Consider the following 26,292-nt stretch of genomic DNA (forward strand, 5'->3'; position numbering starts at 1 on the left):
ATCCTATATGCCCTCTTCAACCTTTATTTTACATGAATGTAGCTTTAACAGAGAAAAATCACTTTTTTCCCTCTCTAGAAAGTTGACCAATTTCATACATTTGAACATTTCATAATAAAAGTGATATTTCTTTGCCTTATTATTGTTACCTACTAGACTTTTAGTGTCTAAGCAAATGTTACAATAAAATTCTTGAACTCAAAAAAATTTTGTTCCCCTTTTTTCTTTACTAGTTATGGCCAACTAACTTTCTACTATTAATCAATAAAAACAAATCTGACCAAATAACCTTCACATAATGACCCTTGTGCAAAAATTAAAAAAAAAAAGTACACTATGCAAATATGGCAACTTCATGAGAACAGCAGCAGTTGTTACAGTTTTCACTTTTATTATTTCTCTCACCACAGGATTAAATGATTGTACATCAACTGATATATGTTTCAATTCATTCTTTATTCTTCACAGTGATGACTTTAAAAATAAATATATTTTTCAGTTATCATACCTTTATGTCACCTTCAAATCCTGGAGTGAATATAATTCAAAAACATACTTATCAAATGCCAAACATGTAGGTTCAATGATGATGATTATTTTCCATGTGCACACGAGGTGTGAACATAAAGTTCAGGGATACTTTGTATCTTAAAGTTTCTGCATTGCAGTGTGACTTGTTCAAACATGTTCAGAGAATCATCCAGAGAGTAATGTATGAATCACTTCTTTAACTGCAGTAAATCTGAATTAGTGCATGTTGAATGAAGGTATTGTGTGTTTTGGTGCATTTTAAAATAGTGACTTTACTGAGCACACAGTGAATTATACATCAAATTCTGCTTCAAATAATGAAAAATTGCAAGAAATTCATAAAATGTTAAAAAAAACAAAAACTTTTGGTAAAGATACTATGTGTTTTTTTGAAGACTTTTCAGTGGTTCACAGAGTTCAGAGTTGTCTGCTTTTCTGTTCAAGATGATCCTTGCTCTGGCTGCTCTTCAACTTCAAAAAAAAAATTAATTAAAATTAACTAAAAAATTAATTCAAGAACAATTGTTCATGTTTGCGACCTGAGCAGGACTGATTTATGTTTAACCATCCATGAAGTTGCTAGTGAAAGTGTTTCTTATGGTACATGTGAATCAATTTTTAAAAAAAGAATTAGGAACACAATGCATTTTGGCAAAGTTTTTGTCTTATATTCTCACTGATGATCACACACACACACACACAGAGGGGAGAGAGAGAGTTTATTTCTTCTGTCATTACTGGTGATGAATTGTGGGTGTATGGCTATGATCCAGAAACAAACATCCAGTCCTCTCAATGGAAGACAGCATCTTTTCAAAGGCCCAAAAAAGTCAAGATACACTCAATCAAATGCATCATAATTATCATATTTTTTGATTGCAGTATTGTTTATTATGAATTTGTCATGCATGGTTAAACAGCAATCGGGGATACTACAAAACATTTCTAGAGTGATTTTCTTCATTTGGAATTGCCACTTGGATCATGAAACAATACATTTAAGAATTTACTGAGAAGCACTCCCAGTATGTGGTGTGATTTTGATATCGTGGCAAACATTTGTAACTATCACACAATATACAGTAAATAGTACTAAATTAAAACTAATTTCTTAGATATAAAAAAAATTCTTCACTTTAATTATTAAAAGAATATTTATTCAGACACGACCCCCAACAAGATGGTACTTATAAGGTGTAGTTAGTAAGTAGTAGTTTGTATTATCAGAAAATTATAAGGCAGAACAAGGTGGAAAGCTGAATGATTTAATCCTTTTCATTTACACTTGGTCTGACAAGTAGGGTTTAACTGAAAACTTTTTACACAGTCTTAATTATCTTATAACAATGCCAATTGTTCATTTTAAAGTCGAAGTATATCATTAATTACATGATAAATGACAAAAGAAGGAAAGTTATCAAAATTAAAAGTGAACAAGGTGCAAGGAGCTCATCTGAGCTACATAATTATATTGAAGGAAGCAAATCTTTAAATATACGGAGAGCACCCTTTGATTCAGACAAAGTGCCTATAGATTGGAGATGTGCAAACATCTTTCCTATTCACAAGGGTGAGTGAAAGGGTGAAACAAACAAACAACTAAAGACCTGTCAGTTTAACTTCTATAACAGGGATTATCATCCTTTACAGATGTAATAGAAGATCATTTGGACAGAAATGGAATCGCAACATAGATTTCTTAAGAGGGAGATCCTCTCTGAAGAATATAAGTAGTTACTATGAGAGTTATCAATAAAGAAATGGATTCAAGGAAGAACTTCATCATTTACTTAGATTTCAGTAAAACTTCTGATATAGTCCCATATGAATGATTACTCACTAATTAGAACAATTTAGCATCATGGACAAATAGGGATTGTTAAGTGGTAAGAAACAGAGTACACACTAGTTTCCAAAACATCTATGGACACCACTGTTTTCACAGTCCACTAGATCTTTCCAAATAAACAAGTAACTCAGATTGATATATAAGGAAGACATATGAGCCACACAAATTAGTTGTTCCCATCATGACATGTAGAGACTAGTGGACTGAATTTGAAATGTGTATTATTGTTGAATAACAGCCTACACCATCCAAAGTCAATGGACAGTGATGTTATCATTAAATGGAAGCAAGACACATTACACGACCAGAGGGTACTCAGCAGGGGGGAGAGGGGGGAATATGCTCCCCCTTAACCATGCATATAAGTGTTTCTAGGTCTAGCTAAAAAAAAAACCCTTGAAAACCTGGTTGTCATGTGCTCTTTATGATGATACCTGGATATGATGCAGCGAGTCAGAAGGGTAGTATAATAATCATCAGACATCCCTACAAAACAACCAGGGGTTTGATAATTTATCGAAGTTTGCTTCCATGCATCATTTTGCCAATACTAATATTAATCCTAAATATCCTTGCTTTGAACTATTTCTGAATAAACAGCTTTTTCCTTAGAGAGAAAACAGCTAAAAATAATAGCTAAAATAAATAGCAGTAGCTTCTCAGAGTAAAATTATGCTATTTATTTAAAAGGAACACTGCTTTAAAGCAGTCTCAACAGTACTGCAATTTCTCCAAAAGTCAGGCTGACACTAAGTGAGACCCTCCTCTGATAGGTTAGGAGTAAGTAAAAATTACAAATATGTCCAACTTTACGCCTTAGAAAATTAAAATTACTTTATATTTTGATAATATAATCTAAATATCACTTATATTTACAGCTTAGTAGTGCCATCTCAGGGGAAAATCAAAGGTATCTGAATAAATTTGTGTTTAATAATTAATAAGGGGAGTCAGTAAGTCAGTCAAAAATAAGCACAGTCCCACAAATACCAAATGAACAAATGGGAGTTTTTAGAAATAGTTGGCAGAACACTCTATGGTAGTATACAGTGTTGCTTTTGTGTTCTGAAGTATCCTGATTAATTTCTCTAACAAAGAAGTGTAAGATTAAGCTGGATTTAGCATGTAAAGCAATGGTTACTGCTTTATAGTGCTATGGTGGTGGAATGGAAGTTTAAGAGCTGCTAGGGCCATATTGTGCCTTTCCATATATTTTATTTTATCTAATTAAATAAATAAATAAATAAATTTTCTGTTTATACTCTGGGACGACCAAACGGTCAGAGGAGTTCACAAGATAGACAGAATACAAGAAACAACACCGTATTCAGTAGTCACGGGGTTGAACCCCGGTCACTCAAGGTAAGTGTACTTATGCACCCGCGCGCCTGACCACTAGGCTACGGCGGCCTAATTAAGTAAGAAGGAATTACATTTATAAATCATCAAACAGTTTGATTCTATTTAGGTAATTAAATAATTTCAGTAAGTTTGCATCTTTTCTTCTCCTCTGTTTTCTCTGTAGCTGGAGCACAGAGTTGGGGGGGGGGGATTCTTGTTTAAACTGAAGAAGTTTATTATATATTTCTGTTTTCCAAAACTGTGTCCACTGTTGTTTACATGTGTTTTGTACGATGATTTTGTAATCAGTATATTGTACACAGAATTGGGTTGGATCAGTGTTGAGTGGTGCTTTGCAGCTTGATCACATTGTCTCATTGCTTGAAATGCCAGCACATTCAACAGAATTTCACAGAGATTTTGATTTATTAGTGCTTTAGATTTAAGAACCCATATGATTCAATCCTTTTCATTTACACTTGGTCTGACAATTGGGGAACTTTTTACACAGTCTTAATTATCTTATAACAATGTCAATTGTTCATTTTAAAGTCGAAGTATATCAGAGGCCAGTTAATACTAATTACATGATAAATGACAAAGGAAGGAAAGTTATTAAAATTAAAAGTGAACAAGGTGCAAGGAGCTCATCTGAGCTACTTAATTATATTGAAGGAAGCAAATCTTTAAATATACGGAGAGCATCCTTGGATTCAAACAAAGCGCCTATAGATTGGAAATGTGCAAACATCTTTCCTATTCACCAAATTGAGTGAAAGGGGGAAACGAAAAACTAAAGACCTGTCAGTTTAACTTCATAACAGGGATTATTATACCATCCTTTACAGATGTAATAGAAGATCATTTGGACAGAAATGGAATCGCAACATAGATTTCTTAAGGGGAAATCCTCTCTGACTAATATAAGTAGTTACTATGAGAGTTATCAATAAAGAAGTTATCAATACAGGGTGACCAATAGTCGTGCAGAGATGATTGATCTTTCCCTGATTTTGGCAAAGCAATAACAATTGAATGTTTCCAGGATGATGGATAACAATTTTCACAGAATATTTGGTTGTAAAGTGTGAGAAGATGGAAAAAGAGCCATTTAGTTTGGTTTCTGTAATACAAAGTAGTATATTCCATCTGCACCAGCAGCACTGTTGGATGTTTTATTTAGAGATTTTTTTTAAATTCAGATATTGTAAAGGGTTCATTATAAGGAAGCATGAAGCAGGAGTTCATTTATCTTTATGCTTTTCTGCCATTTCTTTGGTTTGTTGGAAAGACGAAACATCTAAAGTAATTGCTGACAGTTTGGATAAAGTTTCAGTTAAGGCATTTGCGATCTGAATTTTGTCAGAGAGGTTTTGTTAGTTTGAAAGTAAAACTGGAGAGGGAGTCGGCAGGTATTTTCGTTTTAAGTTTTTGGATTCCAGATCACTCTGGTGTCTTTAGTGTCTTCCAAAACTGCTATTACAGTTTGGGAAGGGAGATGTTTCAATCTGCTTATGTGTGTGTTCTTTTGACCAGCACCCACAATATGAGATACAATTAAAACAATGCCTTTCACACTACCTATGTAGTTCAAATTTATTGGTAAACAATGGTGTATTTACACCGATATTATATAGTTAATTACCTAAACCCATAAGAAATTATGCCTTGTGCATTTAATCTTCTAATACATTATTAAAATTGGATTACTAACAATTCGGTTTTTCTTTTTCTTTTTGAGTTCTGTGTACATAAATAAATTGGAAGTACATTTTGGATATTTGAATATTACTCAATGGAGAAAAGCCTCATCAAAATATCCAATTATCATCATAGCTTCACAATGGAAGGCTATCAAGATAAAAATGCCGTAATTTTCATCATTAAACATGCTGAGAGACTCTTATCGTTCAGACGGTTTCTTGATTTATTTTTAATATAGTTCATGTTTGAAAATATTTGCCCACAGAAATTTTTTGAACCAAAAACTGAGAGAAGTCCAAATGTAATTATTTTCAAATTAATATACATGTCTGGTAAGCTACTCCATGCATCAAACACAATTTGGTCTTGCTTTTTCAATTCATCTATCACTATCTATTTGTGTAGAATTGCAGGGGCAGCCTTTTGCACCTTCAAATCCTCAATTTCAGTTTTAAGGTATTTTAGTCTTGTATGCCACATGTCCTTGATTTTTAAGTCCTCTAACTCCATTTCAAATTGTGCTTCATGTGGGCTAAAAGTTAAAGATCCGCATGCAGCTCGCAAGTTGCAGGTTGCCAATCCGTGTTCTAGACCTTTCTCTCAATAAATATCATGTCAGCAGGTTAATTCTTATTTCCTGTGTTTTCATGTGTACATTACCTAACATATTTCCCTTAATTTGCTACTGACTGACTTACTGATGCACCTCTCATATTAAGATTAATGAACTGGCTAATAAATTTAAACATTTAAAACTTTTATATAAAATATTTTGTGTTATTTAGGCATACTTTTACCTAACTTGTTCTGTATTGAGATTACAAAGCAAATAAAGTTTTAAAAATTTAGAATGCTTAGGAATCTTTCTAATTTAACTGAATGAAACTGTGGAAGAAATTTTAATAATCTTAAGTGGTATAACAATTTTGTTTAGTGTACCTTCAAGTAAAAAGAGATCCCATATAGTGAGAATGGTGTCCCAACAAGGAAGTGTTGTAAACAGACATAACAACCAAGAAGGAGTATAAATCAGTGGATCTACACCAAGTTTTTGCTGAAATGAAACAAGAGCATAATTTTATTTAAAAGTTTTGCATTATTCAATAATGAAGATTACAGGGTTATATGCATGATATTCCAATAAAGGCATTAAAATAATTTGAATGGTGTATGCATAACTGCATTTAATTTCCAATGTTCAGGTTGACCCCTCCAGTGTTGGCAGCTCAAAGTCAGCGGTCCAAATTTAAGCTTAAATCAGATGACATATCATCCACAGGTAAAAATTAGGTTCCATAGAAGATTTAGATTCAGTTGTGAATGCAAGGTCATTTGATGAAAAGGTATTAACAACTTAAAATGAACTGTGGATAATGGAGTCATCTGAAAGACAAGCATATATTCAAGTTTGGACAATTTACAGCTGTCTGATGACAGTCAATGGACCATATGGGTCTGAGTATCCCCAAAGATGGAATTTGAATGCAGAAATTTGTATAACTTTCAAAAAGTTTTAATTTAATTTTAAACATGTAAAATGCATTTCTCAATTTTTATGTTGACAATATTTTTAATTATATCCAACTTTTAACTTAGTACTATACTTTTCTTTTTCACTATGCTTATTGTTTAGACCAGTGTTCCAACTTTTTTTCAGATATGGACCATAAAAAAATATTAAACTATGCATGTAAATAGATATAAATAACTACCTTTTAAAATACAATAATATGCTAATACACAGTCATGTTTGATGAGTTTGAAAATAAATAGAAGCAGTATGTTGTCGTTGAACTTCCTCCAACAGATTGTACTACATAGACTATCCAGTAGGCTGACATGTTGCAAGTAAACCAGTTTCATCAGTGGCGTTAACGTTTTGTGACACAATTTTGCAATGAATGAATATAAAATTTTGTTTTATACTGGAAAATCTGCAACAGAAACATGAAAAAACTGTTTTATGGTGATGAAACGTTAAATCATACCAATGTGTTGAATGGCATAAGCAGTTCAAGACGGATGTGAGGATATTTGTGATGACCAAAGAAGTGGGCATCGTTAATCTCTTGAAATGAGGACAGAGTTGCAAAAAAGAAAAAAGCTATACGGAATGTAAAATAGCATTAGGCTAATGAGAAATTGGCCGGGATCAACATAGGATGTCATAACGTGCTGGGATGTTAAAAAGAACTTCAACTGTATAGCTTTCTACTATCAGTAAACAGACACACAAGGGAACATAAATTGAAAAATGGTGGCTACAGGCTAAATATGTGAAAATTTGCTTTCTGCTAGAAATTAATTGATTGTTGGAACACAGTGGATTATTATTTATTTATTTATTTATTATTATTTTTTTTGTGGGCTGATTCTGTATAAGCTTGTTTTCTTACATCATTTGCCAGTAATAACAATAATTCTGCATTGCAGTTTACTCCAAAGATGTTCATTCTGGTTCACTAAGGCATAGAGATTTGCCCAGAATCTCATTATTGGATGCCACACTTGTGGTGGCACAAACGGTGACCAGTGGATCTAGTCCATATCATTTCTCATAAACAACATATCCTACAAATTCTATCATGAAATTTCCTTCTTAAAATTTCACAGTTGACACACAGGATAACATACTAAGGTATTACGCATTCTCCACACATCCATCAGACTGGTGGAATTGGTAGCGTGATGTTGCTCCCTTTGATAACAAAAACATGTATTTGTTTTTGTTATCAAAGGGCATGTGGGCAGCAGTTCTGTGAAAAGTCATGGCATGCCTCTCTATGTGTTCAAGGTAATACATGCAGCTCCAACTCAGATTATCTAGAGTTTGATGGTGAAATGTAGTAATTAACCATCTCGATATATGATGGTGAAATGTAGTAATTAACCATCTCAATATAGCCAACTGCTTTCATTCAATATTTTAAACCCATCTGGCCAATTCTTGGGCTCAGTGTAGAAAAAACAAAAAACAGTCAGTTCTGTTTTCTTCTACACATTACCAGCTGTCAACTTCGAAATGTTTAACACCTGAGCAGATGCAAACAGACATTTTTTATGCATGATTTACAGAGAAAATTCCCCTCTGAATCTGTTCTGTATGTTCATCATTTGATGCATACTTTTTGAAATGAATTCCAGGCTAACCACTGATCATCTTTACAAGCCAAAAAATTTGCATATTTCACAATCACAGTTTCTTGAAATCAGAGGGATGTCACATTACTTCTGGTTCAATAATGTACATTGCCATAAGAGAAACCCATCATCACCTATTTCTTTATGACAGCTATTTATTATTTGTTATTTTTTGTTTTTTAGGAGCATTAGCAACTAAGACCATATTGCTCCGGAGATATGTGGTGGTCATTCCCTGACCTTTCCGCATCCTCCGTATTTGGTGGTCACGGGCTCGAACCCTGGTCTAATCAAGAAGCGTGTGCTATGCACTGCTGCTCCTGCCCACCTGGCTACGGAGGCACCCTTTACGACAGCAAGTTGGCTTTAGTTGCATTAACAGGGATTAAATTTGCTCATCTATGCTTGAAACAAAACAAAATGAAAACCAACCATTTCTTAGGTAAGTGACATTCCATGAAAGTATCAATTTATTAATATTTTTCTTTTTTTTTTGTGTTCTATGATGAAACAAAAAAAACTTTTGCTTTTAGCATTGGCAGAGGCATATGATGCAAGAAAGCAAGCTTATTCAGCATCAGCCGAAAAAAAAAAAAAAAACACCACTCCCATTTCACCCCTCCGTTTGTTCGAAATACCTGTCCAGCTGAGCCTTAAATTTGTTTAGGCTATCAACTTCCACAAAAAAGTGATGGTAGTCTGTTCCACCAACCAACTACCCGCTGGCTAAAGGCAAATTTCCGCACATCTATCCTACATCTGTCTTTCCTCAATTTCAATTTATGCCCTCTCAGATGATTATTCTGAATAAGAGGAAGAATTCCATCGGCATTGAGCATGCTCAAACCATTCAAGGCCTTATACACCTCTATCAGATCACCTCGCCAGTGCCTAGTCTCCAGACTCTGTAATTTGCAAAACTTAAGCCTTTCTTCGTAAGAAAGGCTTAAGGCTTTTTAGGGACGGAAGTTATGGTATATGGAAACAGATTGCTTTGAATACAAAAGATGGATTAAAATTGCTTGGAATCCATCTTTTCATTTGGAATTTGATTCAATAAATTCACAAAATAATCCAATGTTAATATGATGTTACATGTATATTATACAATACACACTATGCTACAGATTATAGCACAGGGTATACTGTGAAGTCATCCAATCAAATACCCCCTTTCCTATATTATGTTGTGCAATAATTGTATCACAGAAACTGGATATTACCACACAAATGCTAAGAATGTTTCATTTTCGACTAACAAAACTGCTATGTACTGCACTTTTATAATGATCCTTCATTATTATAAGATAAAACACCAAGCTTGGATACTATTATTGTAACATAGTGCAAGTTCTATTTACTCTCTTGTTACTGAGTTTCAACTAATCATTTGTTTGATGTATTATTTTGTAAACTCACTGATTTATTTCTTGGATTTTGTCAAGATAAAAAATAATGCATTAGATATAATTGCACTCAGTCTATGCATGGCAATCTATAAATGTAGCAAAATGTATACTGAATTCTAACAATGATAAAATATACAAGTAATGCTGTTTATATATGCCAGATAATCTGCAAGAAATGCCCATGCAAATGACAAAGATAAGCAGATTGTGCAGTGGACAAACAAAAGGAGTATGTCAGATGGTTGATTGAATGTAGAAAGAAATGACTGTGAACAGGGGTATTCCTAGGTTATATGGTGCCTGGGTGTCAACTGAAATTTGGTGCCCCCCCCCCTTTAAAATTTTCTTCATATGTGTATGTAAGTTACAGGTTTTCAGGAGCCCCTTGAATGCTGGTGCATGGGTGCAGCAGGCAGTCTTAATATTCACTGTGAGGAGTGGGCTGTCCAGCTCCACCCCTGACAGTGAATATTAAGACAGATTACATTAAAAAGAGAAGTGAACATTGTATCTGTAAACTTGAATAGTTTGTGGTTCTGAAGCTTTATAGATTGCTAAATAAGTATAATAATAATAATGATTCCAATAATATATGGCGTTAAAATATAACCAAAATAAGGTAGCAACGATGTAAAGCTATTGTGCAATACTGTGCAATAGGTAGCCCAATTAAACAATAATTTCACACTTGTTGTAACTGTTGTTTCCATGATTCATAACAGCATATTAATGTCTACTGATTACTTTGCTTATTGTACAAATAACTCAAATTATGTGTGAGATACACTGGGAAAAACCGAATTATCCTTCTAATAATATGTGCCAAAGAATAAGGCTACCATTTCTTTCGGAAGCACTCATCTATAAGTTGCAAGTTTGTGGTAATAATGCAATGATAGCTGAAAAGTAAAATCCAGAGAAATATAATAAAATCTACTTATCTGAAATGTACATAATGGATAATCAAATAAGTGAGTTGTTGGCAAATTGCTGCTATGGATAAGGGGATGGTTGAGGGGGAGAAGACAGAGAGTGGTAATCAATGGACACTGCTTATCGTGGACTAATGCTATTAGTGGAGTCCCTCAGGGTTCAGTGTTGGGTCCATTATTGTTTTCGGTATTTATAAATGATATTGATGATGGTATATCAAGCTTAATGTCCAAGTTTGCAGACAATACAAAGGTTGGCAGGGTTGTTAAGGACACTACTGACGCTATGCTGCTGCAACACGATCTGGAAAGGTTGAGCAGATGGGCTGAGAGATGACAAATGAAGTTTAACATTGACAAATGTAAAGTACTACATATGGGAAACAGTAACTCCAGAACAACATATCAACTCTGTGGTACTACACTAACAGTGTTAGAGAATGAAAAGGACCTGGGGGTAATTGTGCAGGCAGATATGAAGTTCTCTGAGCAGTGCAGACGGGCTGAAAGAGTAGCTCATGGTGTCTTGTCAATGATATTCAGGAATTTTTCTAGGAAGGATAAGGAGGTGATTATTCCCTTGTATAAGGCAATGGTCAGGCCACACCTTGAGTACTGTATACAGGTCTGAAGTCCTCATTTCAAGAAGGATGTAGAGCTGCTGGAAGAGTACAGAGAAGGGCAACAAGATTAGTGAATGGAACAAAGGGTTGCTCTTACGAAGAAAGGCTTAAGTTTTGCAAATTACAGTGTCTGGAGACTAGGCACTGGCGAGGTGATCTGATAGAGGGGTATAAAGCCCTGAATGGTTTGAGTATACTCAATGCCGATGGGATACTTTCTCTTGCTCAGAATAATCACCTGAGAGGGCATAAATTCAAATTGAGGAAAGACAGATGTATGGAAATTTTCCTTTAGCCAGTGGGCAGTTGGTTGGTGGAGCAGTCTTCCATCCCTTGTTGTGGAAATTGATAGCCTAAATAAATTTAAGGCTCAGCTGGACAGGTATTTCGAACGAATGGAGGGGTGAAATGGGAGTGGTTTTTTTTTTTTTCTTTTTTTTTTTCTTTCTTTTTTTCTTTTTTTGGCTGATGCTGCATAAGCTTGCTTTTTTGCATCATATGCCTCTACTAATGCTAATGTCTCTGTTGTTTCATTTTCTTGCCTATGTGGAAAACTATATTTGCTTCAAGACTATGCTATGCAATGCTCTAATGATAATTAATTGGTCTAAAATCAGTGTATGGAACTATCTTTGTTTTATTTGGCAGTTCAGAAGCTGACTTTGCTGCATTATCTGCTTTTCATTGCCTTCTATTCTAGAGTGTCCTGGGATTCAGCAAAGAGTTATTTTAGAGTGTTTTTTTAACAGAGGTTGATTAGAGAGTCAATTTTTAGTAGGACAGGATGACGATAATGATGTTTACCCTGTATGGCTGAGATGGCACTGAGCGAGTCAGAATATATTAGGAAGAGAGATGACTGTTGACATATTTCACTTAATACGAGTTGGATAGCATATAATTCTGCCGAGAGTATGCTGTACTCAAGTGGAAGGGATTTTGAAATTACATGCGAAGGGAATACAGCTGCTACACCTACACAAGAGTGCGACTTAGAGCCATCTGTATAGATTATGAGTTTTCCAGCATGTTCCAAAGTATGTTTGGCATGTAGGCTGCTGGATGTTAAAGGATGATATGGTGTTTTTTGACCATTGAGCCAAGTATAAATCAATGTCCATATCATGGTCTATTCCATGGATGTAAAGGCAAATTTGAACTTTCCTTAATTTCGTCGAGATTAATTTCCCACTTCTGTGTTATATCTTGAAGGCCTGGGTTCATTAGGCTTGGATTCGTACAGTCTTTGTCAAAGAGGTTGGTTAGGTATACCCAACAACGATGGGATGGAAAGCTTCTTATTTTGGCAGTGCATTGGCAGAGTAAGCTTTCTCTTCTAATATACAGAGGGGGATCATGTGCTTCCATGTACAAGCTCTGAACTGGTGAGGTTCTATAGGCACATAGTGCAGATCAAAGGGCACTGTGTTGGATGGTGTTCAGGGACTGTAAGATGCTGTTTTTAGCTGAAGCATATACTATAGCTCCATAATCTAACTGTGACTGGATTAGAGCATGATATAAATTCAGCAATGACTATCTGTCAGCATCCCAAGATGTTGAGGGATATTGCACAAAGGATGTTTAATTTCTGGAGGCAACGTAGTTCATAGATAGGTTACCTGTTTATGAAAATTTAATTTGGTATCAAAAATAAAACCCAATAGTCTTATGGAGTCTGTCATTGGTATTTCTCTGCCTTTCAGTTTTAATACAGGTTCTGGATGAAGTTATTGCAATTTACAGAAGTGTATTGCTGCTGTTTTTCTCTCAGTTAATTGATAGTCGTTGCATTTTGTCCTGGTTTCAATTTTAGTTTTTTAGTTATTGCTAATTGTAGTTGTCTTTCAATAGTAGCCATGCTTGATGATTGACAGGAGATAGCAAGATTGTCTGCATACATATAAGTTTCCACAGTAGCTGGGATGTCTTGAGTAATGTCACTGGTACGTAATGCAAAAAGTGTGGCACTTAATATTGATCCTTGATGTACTCCTTCTTGCATGTGAATTATGGATAGCTCATTCTGGAATCATACTTGAAAGGTCCTGAGATGGAGAAAATTCTGAATGAATCAAGGCAGGTTACCTTTCAGTCCAAAATTTTAAATCTTGCAGAATTCCATATCTCCAGGTTGTGTCAAATGCTTTGGTAATATCAAAAGTTATCATTATTATGCATCGTTTTTTAGCAAAAGCATTTTGAGTGTGAGCTTCAACTTTGATGTGGACATCAGTTGTAGACCTATTACGGAGGAAGCCAAATTGGTGTCGCATTATAGCGTTTTGATTTTCAATAATCTAGGTAAGTCTTTTGTGAACTATCTTTTCTAGTATTTTTCCTAAACAGCTGGTTAAACATATAGGGTGAGAAATGTTGGGGGAGGAAGCATCTTTCCCAGGTTTTGCTATGGCTACCACTATTGACTGATGCCATATATCAGGGTAAACATTCTTTTCAAATATTCTGTTGTAAATTTTAATAGTGAAAAATTTGAGTTGGAGTTGAGATGGCGAAGCATTATGTAGTAAATGCCATCTGGTCCAGCAAAGCTATTTCGAGAATTCTGGAGAGCTTCATTAAGTTCAATAACAATGAATGGACAGTTATAGGATTTCGGTATAAGATTGCTTGCATTGAAGTTAATTTTATATTTTTCCATAGATGTTTCTGTGCATCTAAAGGAGTCTTCAGAAGCCTGAGAGGATGAAGTAGCAACGAATGTTTCAGCTAGTGCCTCTGGAATATCAATCGGAGAAGAAATCAATCTCCCTTCCTTCCAAAGACAGGATTGGGGGTATAAGTTTGTTGATATTTTCTACTGAGGATATGGATCTTTCTCCCAATTATTCTGGGGTCAGTGTTTTTGCAGATGGTAGACGTGAATCGAATCCATGCATCGTTTTTTCCTTTCCTATGAATTTGCTTCTGCTTTGAGTTGTTTGTAGTTTATAAACTACGATGGAGAACCTTATAAGGTTCTCCATCGTAGAATTTAGGTGAAAAAAAATTTCAAGCTTTATTTTGTTTTCTTTTGACAAGAAAGCAATCCCTTGTCCACCAAACCATTATATCTTTGTTTGGTAATATATGATTTCGGTATTGTACTGGCAACAGCTCCAAGTAGTTCTACTATATGTCTAGTGGCATTATTAATAGATGCAGTAAGGATCAAGTGGCTATCAAATTGGATTGTATTAGAAGTTTACTGCTGATGTTACTTTTCCAGTTCTGTGCCCATTTATCATAGCACGCTTTGCATATGACAGACTTATAGTCAGTGTAAAGAACTTGAGGATGTTACAAGAGAATGGGTTGAGGATGTTTAGTGGCAAAGTCAGCACTTTCATTTCCTGGAATTTCAGAATGGCCTGGGATCCAGCAAAAACTGATTGAACATGCTGCAGGAGAATAGCTGGGAATGAATCTGTTTCAATGCAGGATGAGAAGAGAAGAAATTCTTCCTTATGGCAGAGATAGCACTGAGGGAGTGTAAATTATGGCAGATAAGATGGAAAGTTCAATAATCTTACTAAGCACTAACCTAATTCAGCTGTGAAGATGCTGCAGCTAGCGGTAGTGTGGCTGAAATTGTACATAAAGGAAAAATTTCCGCAGCGCCTACCATACTGTCAGTTTTGGAACCATCCGTATAAATTTTACAGGCATGGTTGTTCATAGTAGCATGAGCTGAATGTAACTGTCTGATATTGCAGGGAGGTATAATATTTTTCCCCCACTGGACAAAAGAATATATCTTTAAAGGCAGACATATGTCTAAGGTGGAACAGGTGCAGTTGTGTCTTGAAAAATTTCATTTAAATTGTCATTCCAACTCTGAACAAGCTCTCTGGTTCTGAGTGAGGCAGGCCTATTTTCATTTGGCTTGCTCTCATAGGATTCTCACTGAGTATTATAAAGATACTCCCAACTTAGGTGCAATGGTAGACTCTGAATCTTAGCAGGGTAGTGGAGCAGTAGTATTTTTCTATGCAGGTGTAATGGGGATCATGCACTTCAATATATATAGACTTTGGATCGGAGAAGTCCTCAGAGCACTGTGATGGATCATATTTAGCTGTTTTAAAGTAGTTCTCCTGGCAGAATCATACACTGGACAACCATAATCTAGCTGTGAACGGATTAAACTTCTATAAATATGCAGCAAAGTATATTGATCAGCTCTCCATGACATAAACGAAACCGACTAAAGTATATTCAAATGCTTTATACAAGAAGTTCTGAAATAAGTGATGTGGGCTTGGAAATTTTGCTTTCCATTTTTTATATATGCCAGATAACCTGCAAGAAATGCACATGCAAATGACAAAGATAAGCAGGTTGTGCAGTGGACAAACAAAAGGAGTATGTCGGATGGTTGATTGAATGTAGAAAGAAATGACAGTGAACAAGGGCATTCCTAGGTTATGTGGCCCCTGGGTGCCAACTGAAATTTGGTGCCCCTCTTTAAAATTTTCTTCATATGTGTAAGTTTCAGGTTTTCAGGAGACCCTTGAATGTTTGTGCCCGGGTTCAGCAGGCAGCTTAATATTCACTGTCAGGGGTGGGTTGGGATGGCCCACCCCTGACAGTGAATATTAAGTTATTTGAAGGGGATTACAAGTTATCCCTTTCAATTATTTTGAAAAGGATAACTTGTAAGATGTTAATATTAATAGAAATGTATGGAACACACTGTTCCATACATTTCTTCCAAGCACAGAAACATTTCTGGAAGTCATTTTCTAGAAGCCCTTTTAACACTTTGATAGTATTTTTCTGAGCATCTTCAATGGACTGAGAAAGAATTCCATTAAGTACACTTTTCAGGTTAGGGAAGAGAAAAAGTCACAAGGGGATAGGTCTGACTAGTAGGGTGCATGTTCACACATAGTGATTTCTTTTTTGAGCAGAAACTGATGAACAGTGAGCACTGTCTTCATGGAGCATCCAACTGTCCCTCCACAGTTCAGCCCCCTTACTTTGAATTTTTTCATGCAGCCTTGTCAGAACTTCAATGGTATTATTTGATTGGTAGTCTCATTTGATGGGATGCATTCAGCCATAATAATTCTTTTAATGTTGTCATTCCAACGGGTTTCATTTTTGATTTTTTTTGGTTTGTGGGAATGTACTGGCTGTCTTTTACTTTCTGGGTTGTACTGGTACAGTCTACTCTTATTGCATGTAATTACAGTACTTAGAAAGTCTTGATCTTTTCATTTATTTTCAAAACATTTTCACAAACTTGGAGTCTTCTTGTTCTTCAATCTTTGTTCAAAATTTTTGGCACCATCTTGGCAAACACTTTTCTCATGCCTAAATATTTTCAGTTAAAATTTGTCTGTTTCTTTGTCCACATTGAGTTCTGATGCAATCATTCTACTTGTCTTCCACATTCTCTCTTCCTTCTAAAAATATTTTATGCCATTCAAACACACAAGTTTTTGACATGGTATCTTCCCCATAAATTTGATGTAAAAACTCATAACTTTCAGTTGATATTTTTTTTAGTTTTGTTAAAAATTTGAGGTTGATTTGTTGTTTGATTCTTTTGTCTGTCATTTTTCTGGCAAATTGCAAAAACACAAGTTAATAAAACCCATCTCACTACAAAGCAAAAGAGCATGTTGGAACATGACTTTGCAGACCACTAAGAAAGGTCAAGGTCAAATGCTTACCTTGTTTCACAGGGGGAACATAGTGTGTAGTGGCTGTATATCGCACGCACGCACACTGCTGTCTATAATTTTTATCTAACTTATTGCATTACCACATTCTCTTTATTATTTCTTACTATTCTACACTATATACATTGTGACTGAAACTGTCATTAATACATTTGTTGGGAAATAAATAAATAATAATAGACAAGAAACCATTTCATAAAATAACTCAAAATTCAAACATATTTTCAGGTGGTAGATGACTTTCATCAACCGGTGAAATACCACCACTTTGCTTATTGGAGGCTTGAAGTGAAACCCATGTTTAGTCTCTAGAGCAAAGTTTCCGGCATCCCCCTCTCCCCATACTTCTCCTTCAACCCATGCATGGTACTAAGTACTATAGGTTTTGATACCTTTCGTGTTTGGGGTTTCATAAAAAAAAAAAAAAATAAATAAAATAAAATAATCATCTTTCTGTAGCAATAACATCAACTATCTACGAAGACAAATTGCACTTTCTTAGAGAAAGCCAATGAAAAGAATTATAACAGAAGAGGAGGTACCAGGTCTGTAAGATCGTGTCACCTACAGTTCATAATAACTGGTTACTGCCAGTAATATTAAAGTAGTGATTAGGCAATATGTATTTTGTTGGTGGAATCTGTCAGATGAGGTATCACTGCTGCAGTAATGTTAAAGAGGCAGTAACGCAAAATTTTAAATACATCTTAAAGTGATGCCTTACCAAATGCTCACTGAGCGTAGGAAGATGACTTTCCAAAACTTTCTGAAGAACTTTGGAATAACTCTGAACCCTAAAGTAAAACCAAATACCAGTATGTGTCATTATAAAATACTTATTGTGACTTGATTACTATATTTATCTTAAAGCTCTAAGAAACATACACAGGTGAAACATTAATTTGAATAAATTCAAGGAAGAATTAGACAAACTATTGGAAGAGATGGGCAGGAATGTGGGATTTTTTTTTGTTAACTTCTAATTCATTTGTCACTACTAATAATATAAAAACTGTTTGATTAAAATAGGGTAAAAGTGGAATAAAACAAGGTAAAGAGGTAAAAACAAACAGTAGTTTGACATCACAGCATGTCTCTGTCACCTATAAGTTCATTACAGAAATGTTACAATAAATAAAAACACTGTGGAAGTGGTACCAGTGAAGGAGGGGAGGATCATGTGGTCAGCAATTGTTTGTACAACATCCTATAATGCTACCTACTAGAAGGATAGTAGATGGCATCACAGGATGTTGACTTCTGTTCCATGGAAAATAATGGAGTCAGTGATTAAACAAATATCAGCTTAATAGGAATGGAATTATAAGCTAAACTCTCAGATTAGCTGCTATGATGCAGTAACCAAGACAATAACTTTGACATCATATATTTAGATTTCAGTAAAGCTTTTGACCCTGTTCCACAGGAAAGATGCTAAATAAATTGGGGCAATGAAGCTTTAGAGGCAAGTTACTGCTATGAATAAAGAGATGGCTGAGTGGCAGAAGGAGAGAGTGGTTATTAAAGGACACTGCTCTTGAAAAATAAAGGGCACAGCAGTAGGGTTCAGTGCTAGGACCTCTACTGTTTTCATTATTTCTCTAATATTGTTTTTAAGTGTTTTGTTGTTGATGATAATCAGTGGCAAAACTATGACACTGCCAGGTCACTCCTGTGTGTTGTTGGTATTGGATTTAATGACACAAGGCCTACTAAGGCCAAATTGTGTCTGTTCATTGTTTATTCACAAGAAGCATATAGCTAGAGATGTTAAATCATATGCTTCTGTAGAAGCCAATATGTTTTAGATACAATAAAAGTCCTTCAATATTTGCTATATTTCCTAAGAAATTAGATAAATCAGGTGATATATTCAATGTGGAGAGTGACTGAAAATTGTTTGACCGGATGGTAGAGGACTCTCATCAAGTGTGATTGATGACTTTTGAGGTTATAATGAACATCGTGGCGAAACCCAATATTCCTTACATTTTGAGGGTACAGCTCTAAAACGGTGTTTGCAGACCGGCCACTAGTTAGTACACCTGACTGAACCTATTGGTAACTCTCTAGGAGGCTTCCGGATCAGCTGGTGTATAATCTTGCTACCTCTACTCTGCCAGATAGTGACTGGAGGGAGTCCGAGTAGTGTGTATGTGGGGAGCATTGTCGAGGCCACGTTATGTCAAGGATCTGGGTATATTCTTACCATGTGTACAACATATCCAAAAAATTCATTACTTCATACAGCATGTCCCACCCACTTTTTCTTACTATTGAATACACCATGAATTGTCAAACTAATAGAGCAAGCTTATCTGCGAAAAGATCTAAACCTCCCCAGCACTTCCTAATTCATTTCACAAATATACGTGGTCTCAATTCTAATCTCAACGATGTCCATTTCCACTTGCAGCCTGCCAAACCCCAAGTACTTTTTCTGACAGAATTTCAGTTATCGGTTGATTCAACTACTGCTCATCTCAGATGCCCAAATTATTCGCTGTATGATTCCTTTTGCCTCAAAGGTGGTACTTGTGCATATGTCCGTTCTGATATTCCCTGTCAGAGACTTAGCAATTTGGAATTTCCTCTCTTTGATCTTCTCTGGCTTAAAATCTCTCTACCTTTGTCAAATTCATCTGTTGTCTCTACCGTTCTCCCAACTCCACTAATCACTTGGAGCTCTTTGACTTCCTCTCTTTGCAACTTGACTTTCTCCAGTCCAACTTTCCTAACAGTGAGGTAATTTTCCTTGGTGATTTTAATGTTCACAACTCCAGCTGGCTTCTGTTTTCTAGTCACATCTACCCAGCTAGTCGAGATGTTGAGGCTTGTTCATTTACCTACAAGAATACTGGACAATCCTAATCATACAGCCAATACGCTTGATCTTTTTCTCACAAACAACCCTTCTAAGTACACAGTCGAAGTGAGAGGTCCTATAGGCACTTCAGATCACAACTTGGCGATTGTCTCTTCTCCAATGGAACCTTTATCTCATGGCTATTCCCAACCTCGTGTTGTTTGGCATTACAAGAATGCAAAAAGGGATGACCTGCGAGACTTCTTTTCTTCTTTCTTTGGTTGGATTACTGTTTCAAAACTTCTGATGTCAACGTTTGCTCAGATTGTGTCAGTGAAATTATTCTTGCGGGAATGGAATCCTTTATCCCATACTCCACTTTAAAATCTCATCCTTTATCTAAACCTTGGTTTTCCAATAAATGTGCTAAGGCTGTTCAAGAGAAGAATGTTGCATATCGTAATTGGCTTGTTTCTAATTCTTCAGTTTCATTTTCTGCCTACACCAAAGCTCGCAACAATTGTAAAGCAGTTATTAATCAGTCCAAACTAGAATTTGAACAGGCTAAGAGTAGAAAACTTGATTCCTGCCCTAATGATAGCCGAGCATTCTGTTCTCTTGCCAAAGCTATTGGCCACAACTTTTGTCCATCTCTGCTCCCACCTCTGTCCAAACCAGATGGTTCTGTTGTAACTTCAACCAAGGATAAAGCTGACTTGCTAGCATCCCATTTTTCTTCCAACTCATGTATTAATGATCTTGGTAAAACATCTCCCACGATTCCCAACACGCTCCATTTAATGCCTCCTGTGGTCTTCCGTCAAAAGGATGTAAGAAGGATTTTAATGAATCTTGATGCTAAGAAAGCTCCAGGTCCTGATGGTATTTCTCTACTTGTTCTCAAAACCTGTGCTCCTGAACTTACTCCTATTCTTTGCAGCCTTTTTTCACTATCTTATTCCAAAGGTGTTTTTCCTTCTGCTTGGAAATTTGCTCATATCCAGCCAGTTCCTAAAATGGGTGACAAATCCCTCCCATCCAATTATCGTCCCATTGCAATTACTTCTACTCTTTCTAAAGTAATGGAGAAATCAGTTAACCGCCAACTCTTAAACTACCTAGAAACCTTCCGTCTTATCAACGATCGCCAGTATGGATTCTGTCAGTGTCGATCCACTGGTGATATTCTGGCTTATGTTACCCATTTATGGACTAATTCAATGGAAAGGTTCGGTGAAACACAAGTAGTTGCTCTTGACATCTCAAAGGCTTTTGATCGTGTTTGGCATAAAGGTCTTCTAAACAAGCTTCCATCTTATGGTTTGCCAACTATTTTTAGTAATTGGTTATCCAGTTTTCTCTTTGATCGCTCACTGAGGGTGATGGTAGATGGCTCTCTGTCTTCTAACTTCTCCACTAATGCTGGTGTCCCCCAATGTTCAGTTCTTTCCCCCACTCTTTTTCTCTTGAATATTAATGATCTTCTTCCATTAACTGGAAGAAGATCATTAGAAAACATTGCATATCACAGACTTATAGTCAGTGTATGGAACCTGAGGATGTTGTGAGAGAGCTTGTTGAGGATGTTTAGCAGTAAAGTCAGCACTTTCATTTCCCAGAATGCCAGAATGGCTAGGGATCCAGCAAAAACTGATAGATTGATTGGACACACTGCAAGAGAATAGCTGAGTGAATGTGTTTCAATGTAGGATGAGAGGAGGAGAAATTTTTTTTTATAGCAGAAACAGCACTGAGGGAGCTGTGTACAGGGTGCTGAGCTGGATATCATCATTCTTCTCTTTCTTGGTGATTCCTTTCTATTTCTCTCTCATTCTTTTTCTCTTAGGGTAACTTGGAAATTTTTTTTTTGGCTGGTGCAGCATAAGCCTCAGATTTCCTTGCACCATATGGCTAATATTGATAATAATAATAATAATAATAAATTATGGCAGATGAGATGGAAAGCTCAATAATCTTACTAAGTGCTAACTTAATGGCATATAATTCAGCTGTGAAGACGCTGCAAGCTAGCGGTAATGTGGCTGAAATTGTACATAAAGGAAAACCTGCTGCAGCATCTACCAAACTGTCAGTTTTGGAACCATCTGTATAAATTTTACAGGCATGGTTGTTCATAGCAGCATGAGCTGAATGTAACTGCCTGATATTGCAGGGAGGTACAATATTTTTTACCCAATGGAGAAAGTGAATATCTTGAGAGACACACACATATGTCCAAGGTGGAACAGGTGCGGTGCGTTTTGAAAATTTCATTTAAACACATTCCAACATTTGACATTCCAACTCTTAACAAGCTCTTTGATCCCGAGCAAGGCAGGTCTATTTTCATTGGGCTTGCCCTCATAAAAGGATTCCCATTGAGTATTATAAGTTGAGTGCAACAGTAGACTCTGGATCTTACACTTCTATAAAGATGCAGCAAAGTATGCCGATCAGCTCCCCATGACATTGACGAAACCGATCGAAGTATATTCAAATGCTTTATACAAGAAGTTCTCAAATAAGTGATGTGGGCTTGGAAATTTAGTTTGTTGTCTAATATTAGTCCAAGAAATTTAACGGTATTAACAAGCTGGATTGGAGTAGTGTTTATTTGTAGTTCGGGTTTGGGATGGAGAGCTTGTTTCTTGCAGAAGTGAGTGACAGTGCATTTCTTTTCTGATAGTCTGCAACCATTTCTTGAAGTCCAGGATTCTATTTTGGTTATCGCAAGTTGGAACTGCCATTTGATGGTATGAATACTTTGAGATTGACAGGAAATGGTAAGGTATATAAGTTTGAACAGTTTTTGGGATAGCTCGTGTCATGCTGCTAACTAAGATTGAAAACAGTGTAGGACTAAGTATTGATCCCTGAGGGACTCCCTCTTACTGAATGTGAGATGTAGTGAGTACATTTTTATATTGGACCTGAAAAAGAATGCAATTGCAAGAAATTTTAAATTATTTCTGGGAAATGGCCCCTAAGCCCCAGATGGTAAAGGTCTATAATATTATCATGACACCACGTAGTATCAAATGTCTTTTCAAGACCTAAATTGAACAGGACTAGCTGTTGTTTCATGACAAAGGCATTGCAGATATGAGATTCGGCTTTGATAACCATGTCTAGCATTGATCTATTCTCCCAAAAGCCATACTGTTGTTCTGGAAGGAGATTCTCTGACTCCAGGGTGTAAGTGAGCCTAGTATGAACCATCCTTTCAAAAATATTTCCCGTGCAGCTCTTAAGAGATATTGGCCTGCAATTTTCAACATATGAAGGATCTTTTCCTGGTTTTGGTAGGGCGATAATGAACAAATAATGCCAGGAAGGATGCCAGAAAATTAATAGGGTTCTCAAGTCTTCTTCAAGTAAATGCTTTAGCATAACAATGAACTCCATCTGGACCTACGTGACTATTGGAAGATCTGTTTAATGATTCTTGAACTTCTATTAATGTAAAGGGTTGGTTGTACGGGAATGAGCGGTGCTTGAAGAAGTTGATTTTATACCGTTCTGCACCTGCTTTGATGTTCTGGAAGGTGGAAGCATAGGAGGCAGAAACAGAGATTTTTGCAAATGATTCTGCAAGTGCATTGGCAACTTCTTCTGTAGATAGGTCTTTTCCTTTCCAATGAAGTATTGGAGAGGGTTGTTGAATGAATTTTCCATTTAATGCCTGTATTCTTTTCCAGATGACTCGTGTATCTGCGTCTTTTGTGATGGCTGAGGCAAAAGCAATCCATGAATTCCGTTTTGCTTTCCACCTAACTTGTCTTGCTTTTGCGTTGAGTCTTTTATAAGCAATTAGGTTATTAGTGTTGAGATACTTGCAGAAATTATTCCAAGCTTGGTTTTTTTCCTGTTTGGCAATTAAACAATCTATATTCCACCAGTGATTTCTGTGTTTGAAATATGGCTTGGATTCTGGAATGGAGGCATTAGCTGCAGTCAGGATTTGATTGGTTATGTGTGTTTACATCATCAATATGTTGTCTTTGAACATAAAATCTGTCTAAGAGTATTTGGGCAGAATAGTCACACCAGTTTGCCTTTTTAAAATGCCAAGTGGATCGCTGATCAGGATTTGGTTGTTGTTTTGGTGTTTATTGGCGCATATCAGAATTTGGAGTTACCGATGTTTGTAGTGAGCAAATAATTGGAAAGTGAGCACTGTTAAAGGGCTCGGTTAATACCGACCATGTCATGATTAGAAAGATAGATGGTGAACAAATTGACAAGTCTATTGCAAAAGCAGATCTGGTTGGTAAGTGGATGTAGGTAGGAGATCCAGAATTTAATAAATTAAGATCATTATTATTCATGAATTCCTCCATCAATTTGCCTCTTCTATCCATTGTAGCAGACCCCCACAATGGATGGTGTCCAAAAAAGTCACCAAATGACAAACTGGAGTTGGGAGTTGTGCAATGAGGTTGTCAAATTCTGAAAGCAGAAGCAGTGTAGATGGCTGAATACAAATGGAAACAATGGTAAATGATGTACCAACTGCAATGCAAGCTGCCACAGCTTCTAGAGTGGTTCTCAATTGGATTGGCCTGGATGGAATATCACAGTTAACAAGAATAGCTACTCCGCCATGAGCAGGAGAGTTTGAACTCCTATCTCTTCTGTATGTCACATAATTTGAGAATTTTCTTGAAACTTGAGATGACAAGAATGTTTCTTGTAGGCATGGCATACACCTATGGGATTGAATTTAGCCAATAAATCCCTAATCATCAGAATGACTGCTTAGTCTTCTGCAGTTCCATTGTATGATGTCATGCATTATTTAGATTTAGCTGAAGATGATTCATTTGACTGTTTTTTGTACATGGGACATTTTTTCCAGTCTTTTTTTGGGAATGTGGGGTGTCCAAGATCCATGGTGTCATCTGCATGAAGTTCTAAAATGGATTCCTCATTATCAAGCAGCTCATCTATATCCATACTATTGGTGGAAGATTCCATTTTTTTAGAGCCTGAGTCAGATTTTAATTGTTCTTTTTCAACTGGAACTGATGGGGTATGAGTAGGGATGCTGATTGGAGTATTTGTGGTTTTGCTAGGTTTTTTTGGAGGATTATCTTTTTTAGAAGTTGAAAGTATAGATTTAAGCCAATTCACTAAAGATGTGTTAGGTGGAACTGATACATCTGTTTGAGCTGCAGTAGAAACAAGATTGAGTGCGAGCTGAATAAGAACGGCTACTAGGCATGGTTGACATAACTTGTCTACATGCCTCAGGAAACGTCACTTTATTTTCAGTTTTGTATTTTTGAATTTTCTTTCCTGTTATCCATAGCTCAAGTTTTGGAAAAGGCTGGATAGCTTCCTTTGCAGTTTGGACAAACAGGGGGTTTTGACTGAGCAATCTACTAGAGTGTGCTCTTTAAATCTGCAGATGGGACATACGGCTTCACCCCATTGGTCTTCACCTGGATTAGTCTTTTTTTTTTTAGAAGTGGAGCATTTCTGTCTGTCTTGTTTTATCTTTTTTTTCAGGAAAAAGGGGCACACAGTATCCATGGTGTCATTTGAATGGAGTTTCGAAATGGGCTGTTCATTATCTAAACGCTCATCTACTTACATACTGTTGGCAGAAGTTTCCATTTTTTTGAACCTGTCAGATTTTAGTTTTTCTTTTTCAAATGGGACTGATGGAGTTTCACTAGGGATGCTGATTGAGGTATTTGCTGTTTCAGTAATTTTTCTTGAAGGATTATCTTTCTTAGTAGTTATAAGTGTATATTTCAACCAGTTCGCTAGAGAGATGTTAGGCGGAACAGAAACTTCAGTTTGTGCTACAGTAGAAACAAAGTTCCGAGTGCGAGTTGCATAGGAATGTCCATTAGGTAAGCCTATGTGCCTCAGGAAACGTGACTTTATTTTCTATTTTGTATTTTTTTTCCTGTTATCCAAAGTTCACAGATTTTGGAAAAGGCTGGGTGGCTTCCTTGCAGTTTTGACAAACAGAAGTTGTGACAGTGCAATCTGCTTTAGTATGCTCTTTTGATCTGCAGATGGGACTTCACCTCTACATGCTTGCTGTGAATGACCATATTTCTGGCATTTGAAGCAACGAACAGGATTCGGAATGTAAGGTTGAATCTGACAGTTTAAATAACCAGCTTTAATTGAGGATGGTAAGTCTGGAGTGCTAAATGTCAGTACGATGGATCTAGTTGGAGTGAGATTTCCAACTTTTTTCGTCATGATCCATTTCACATTTATTACTTTTTTACTGCTGAGTTCTTGGA

General features: G+C 36.1%; 1 protein-coding gene across 1 annotated transcript in view; it reads right to left on the reverse strand.

Moving 5' to 3' along the window:
* LOC150077482 (uncharacterized) overlaps nucleotides 1-26,292 on the reverse strand; it is a 142,743-nt gene that overhangs the window by 33,354 nt on the left and 83,097 nt on the right. Inside the window, exons 7-8 of the mRNA XM_090385916.1 lie at nucleotides 17,945-18,014; nucleotides 6,365-6,479 (exon numbers count right to left, since the gene is read on the reverse strand). Of these exons, the coding sequence (XP_090242042.1) occupies nucleotides 6,365-6,479; nucleotides 17,945-18,014 (185 nt within the window). The remainder of the gene's footprint in view (nucleotides 1-6,364; nucleotides 6,480-17,944; nucleotides 18,015-26,292) is intronic.

Source organism: Mastigoproctus giganteus, chromosome 12, assembly GCF_048544385.1.
Source record: "Mastigoproctus giganteus isolate SK-2022 chromosome 12, ASM4854438v1, whole genome shotgun sequence".
Classification (NCBI taxonomy): Eukaryota; Metazoa; Arthropoda; class Arachnida; order Uropygi; family Thelyphonidae; genus Mastigoproctus; species Mastigoproctus giganteus.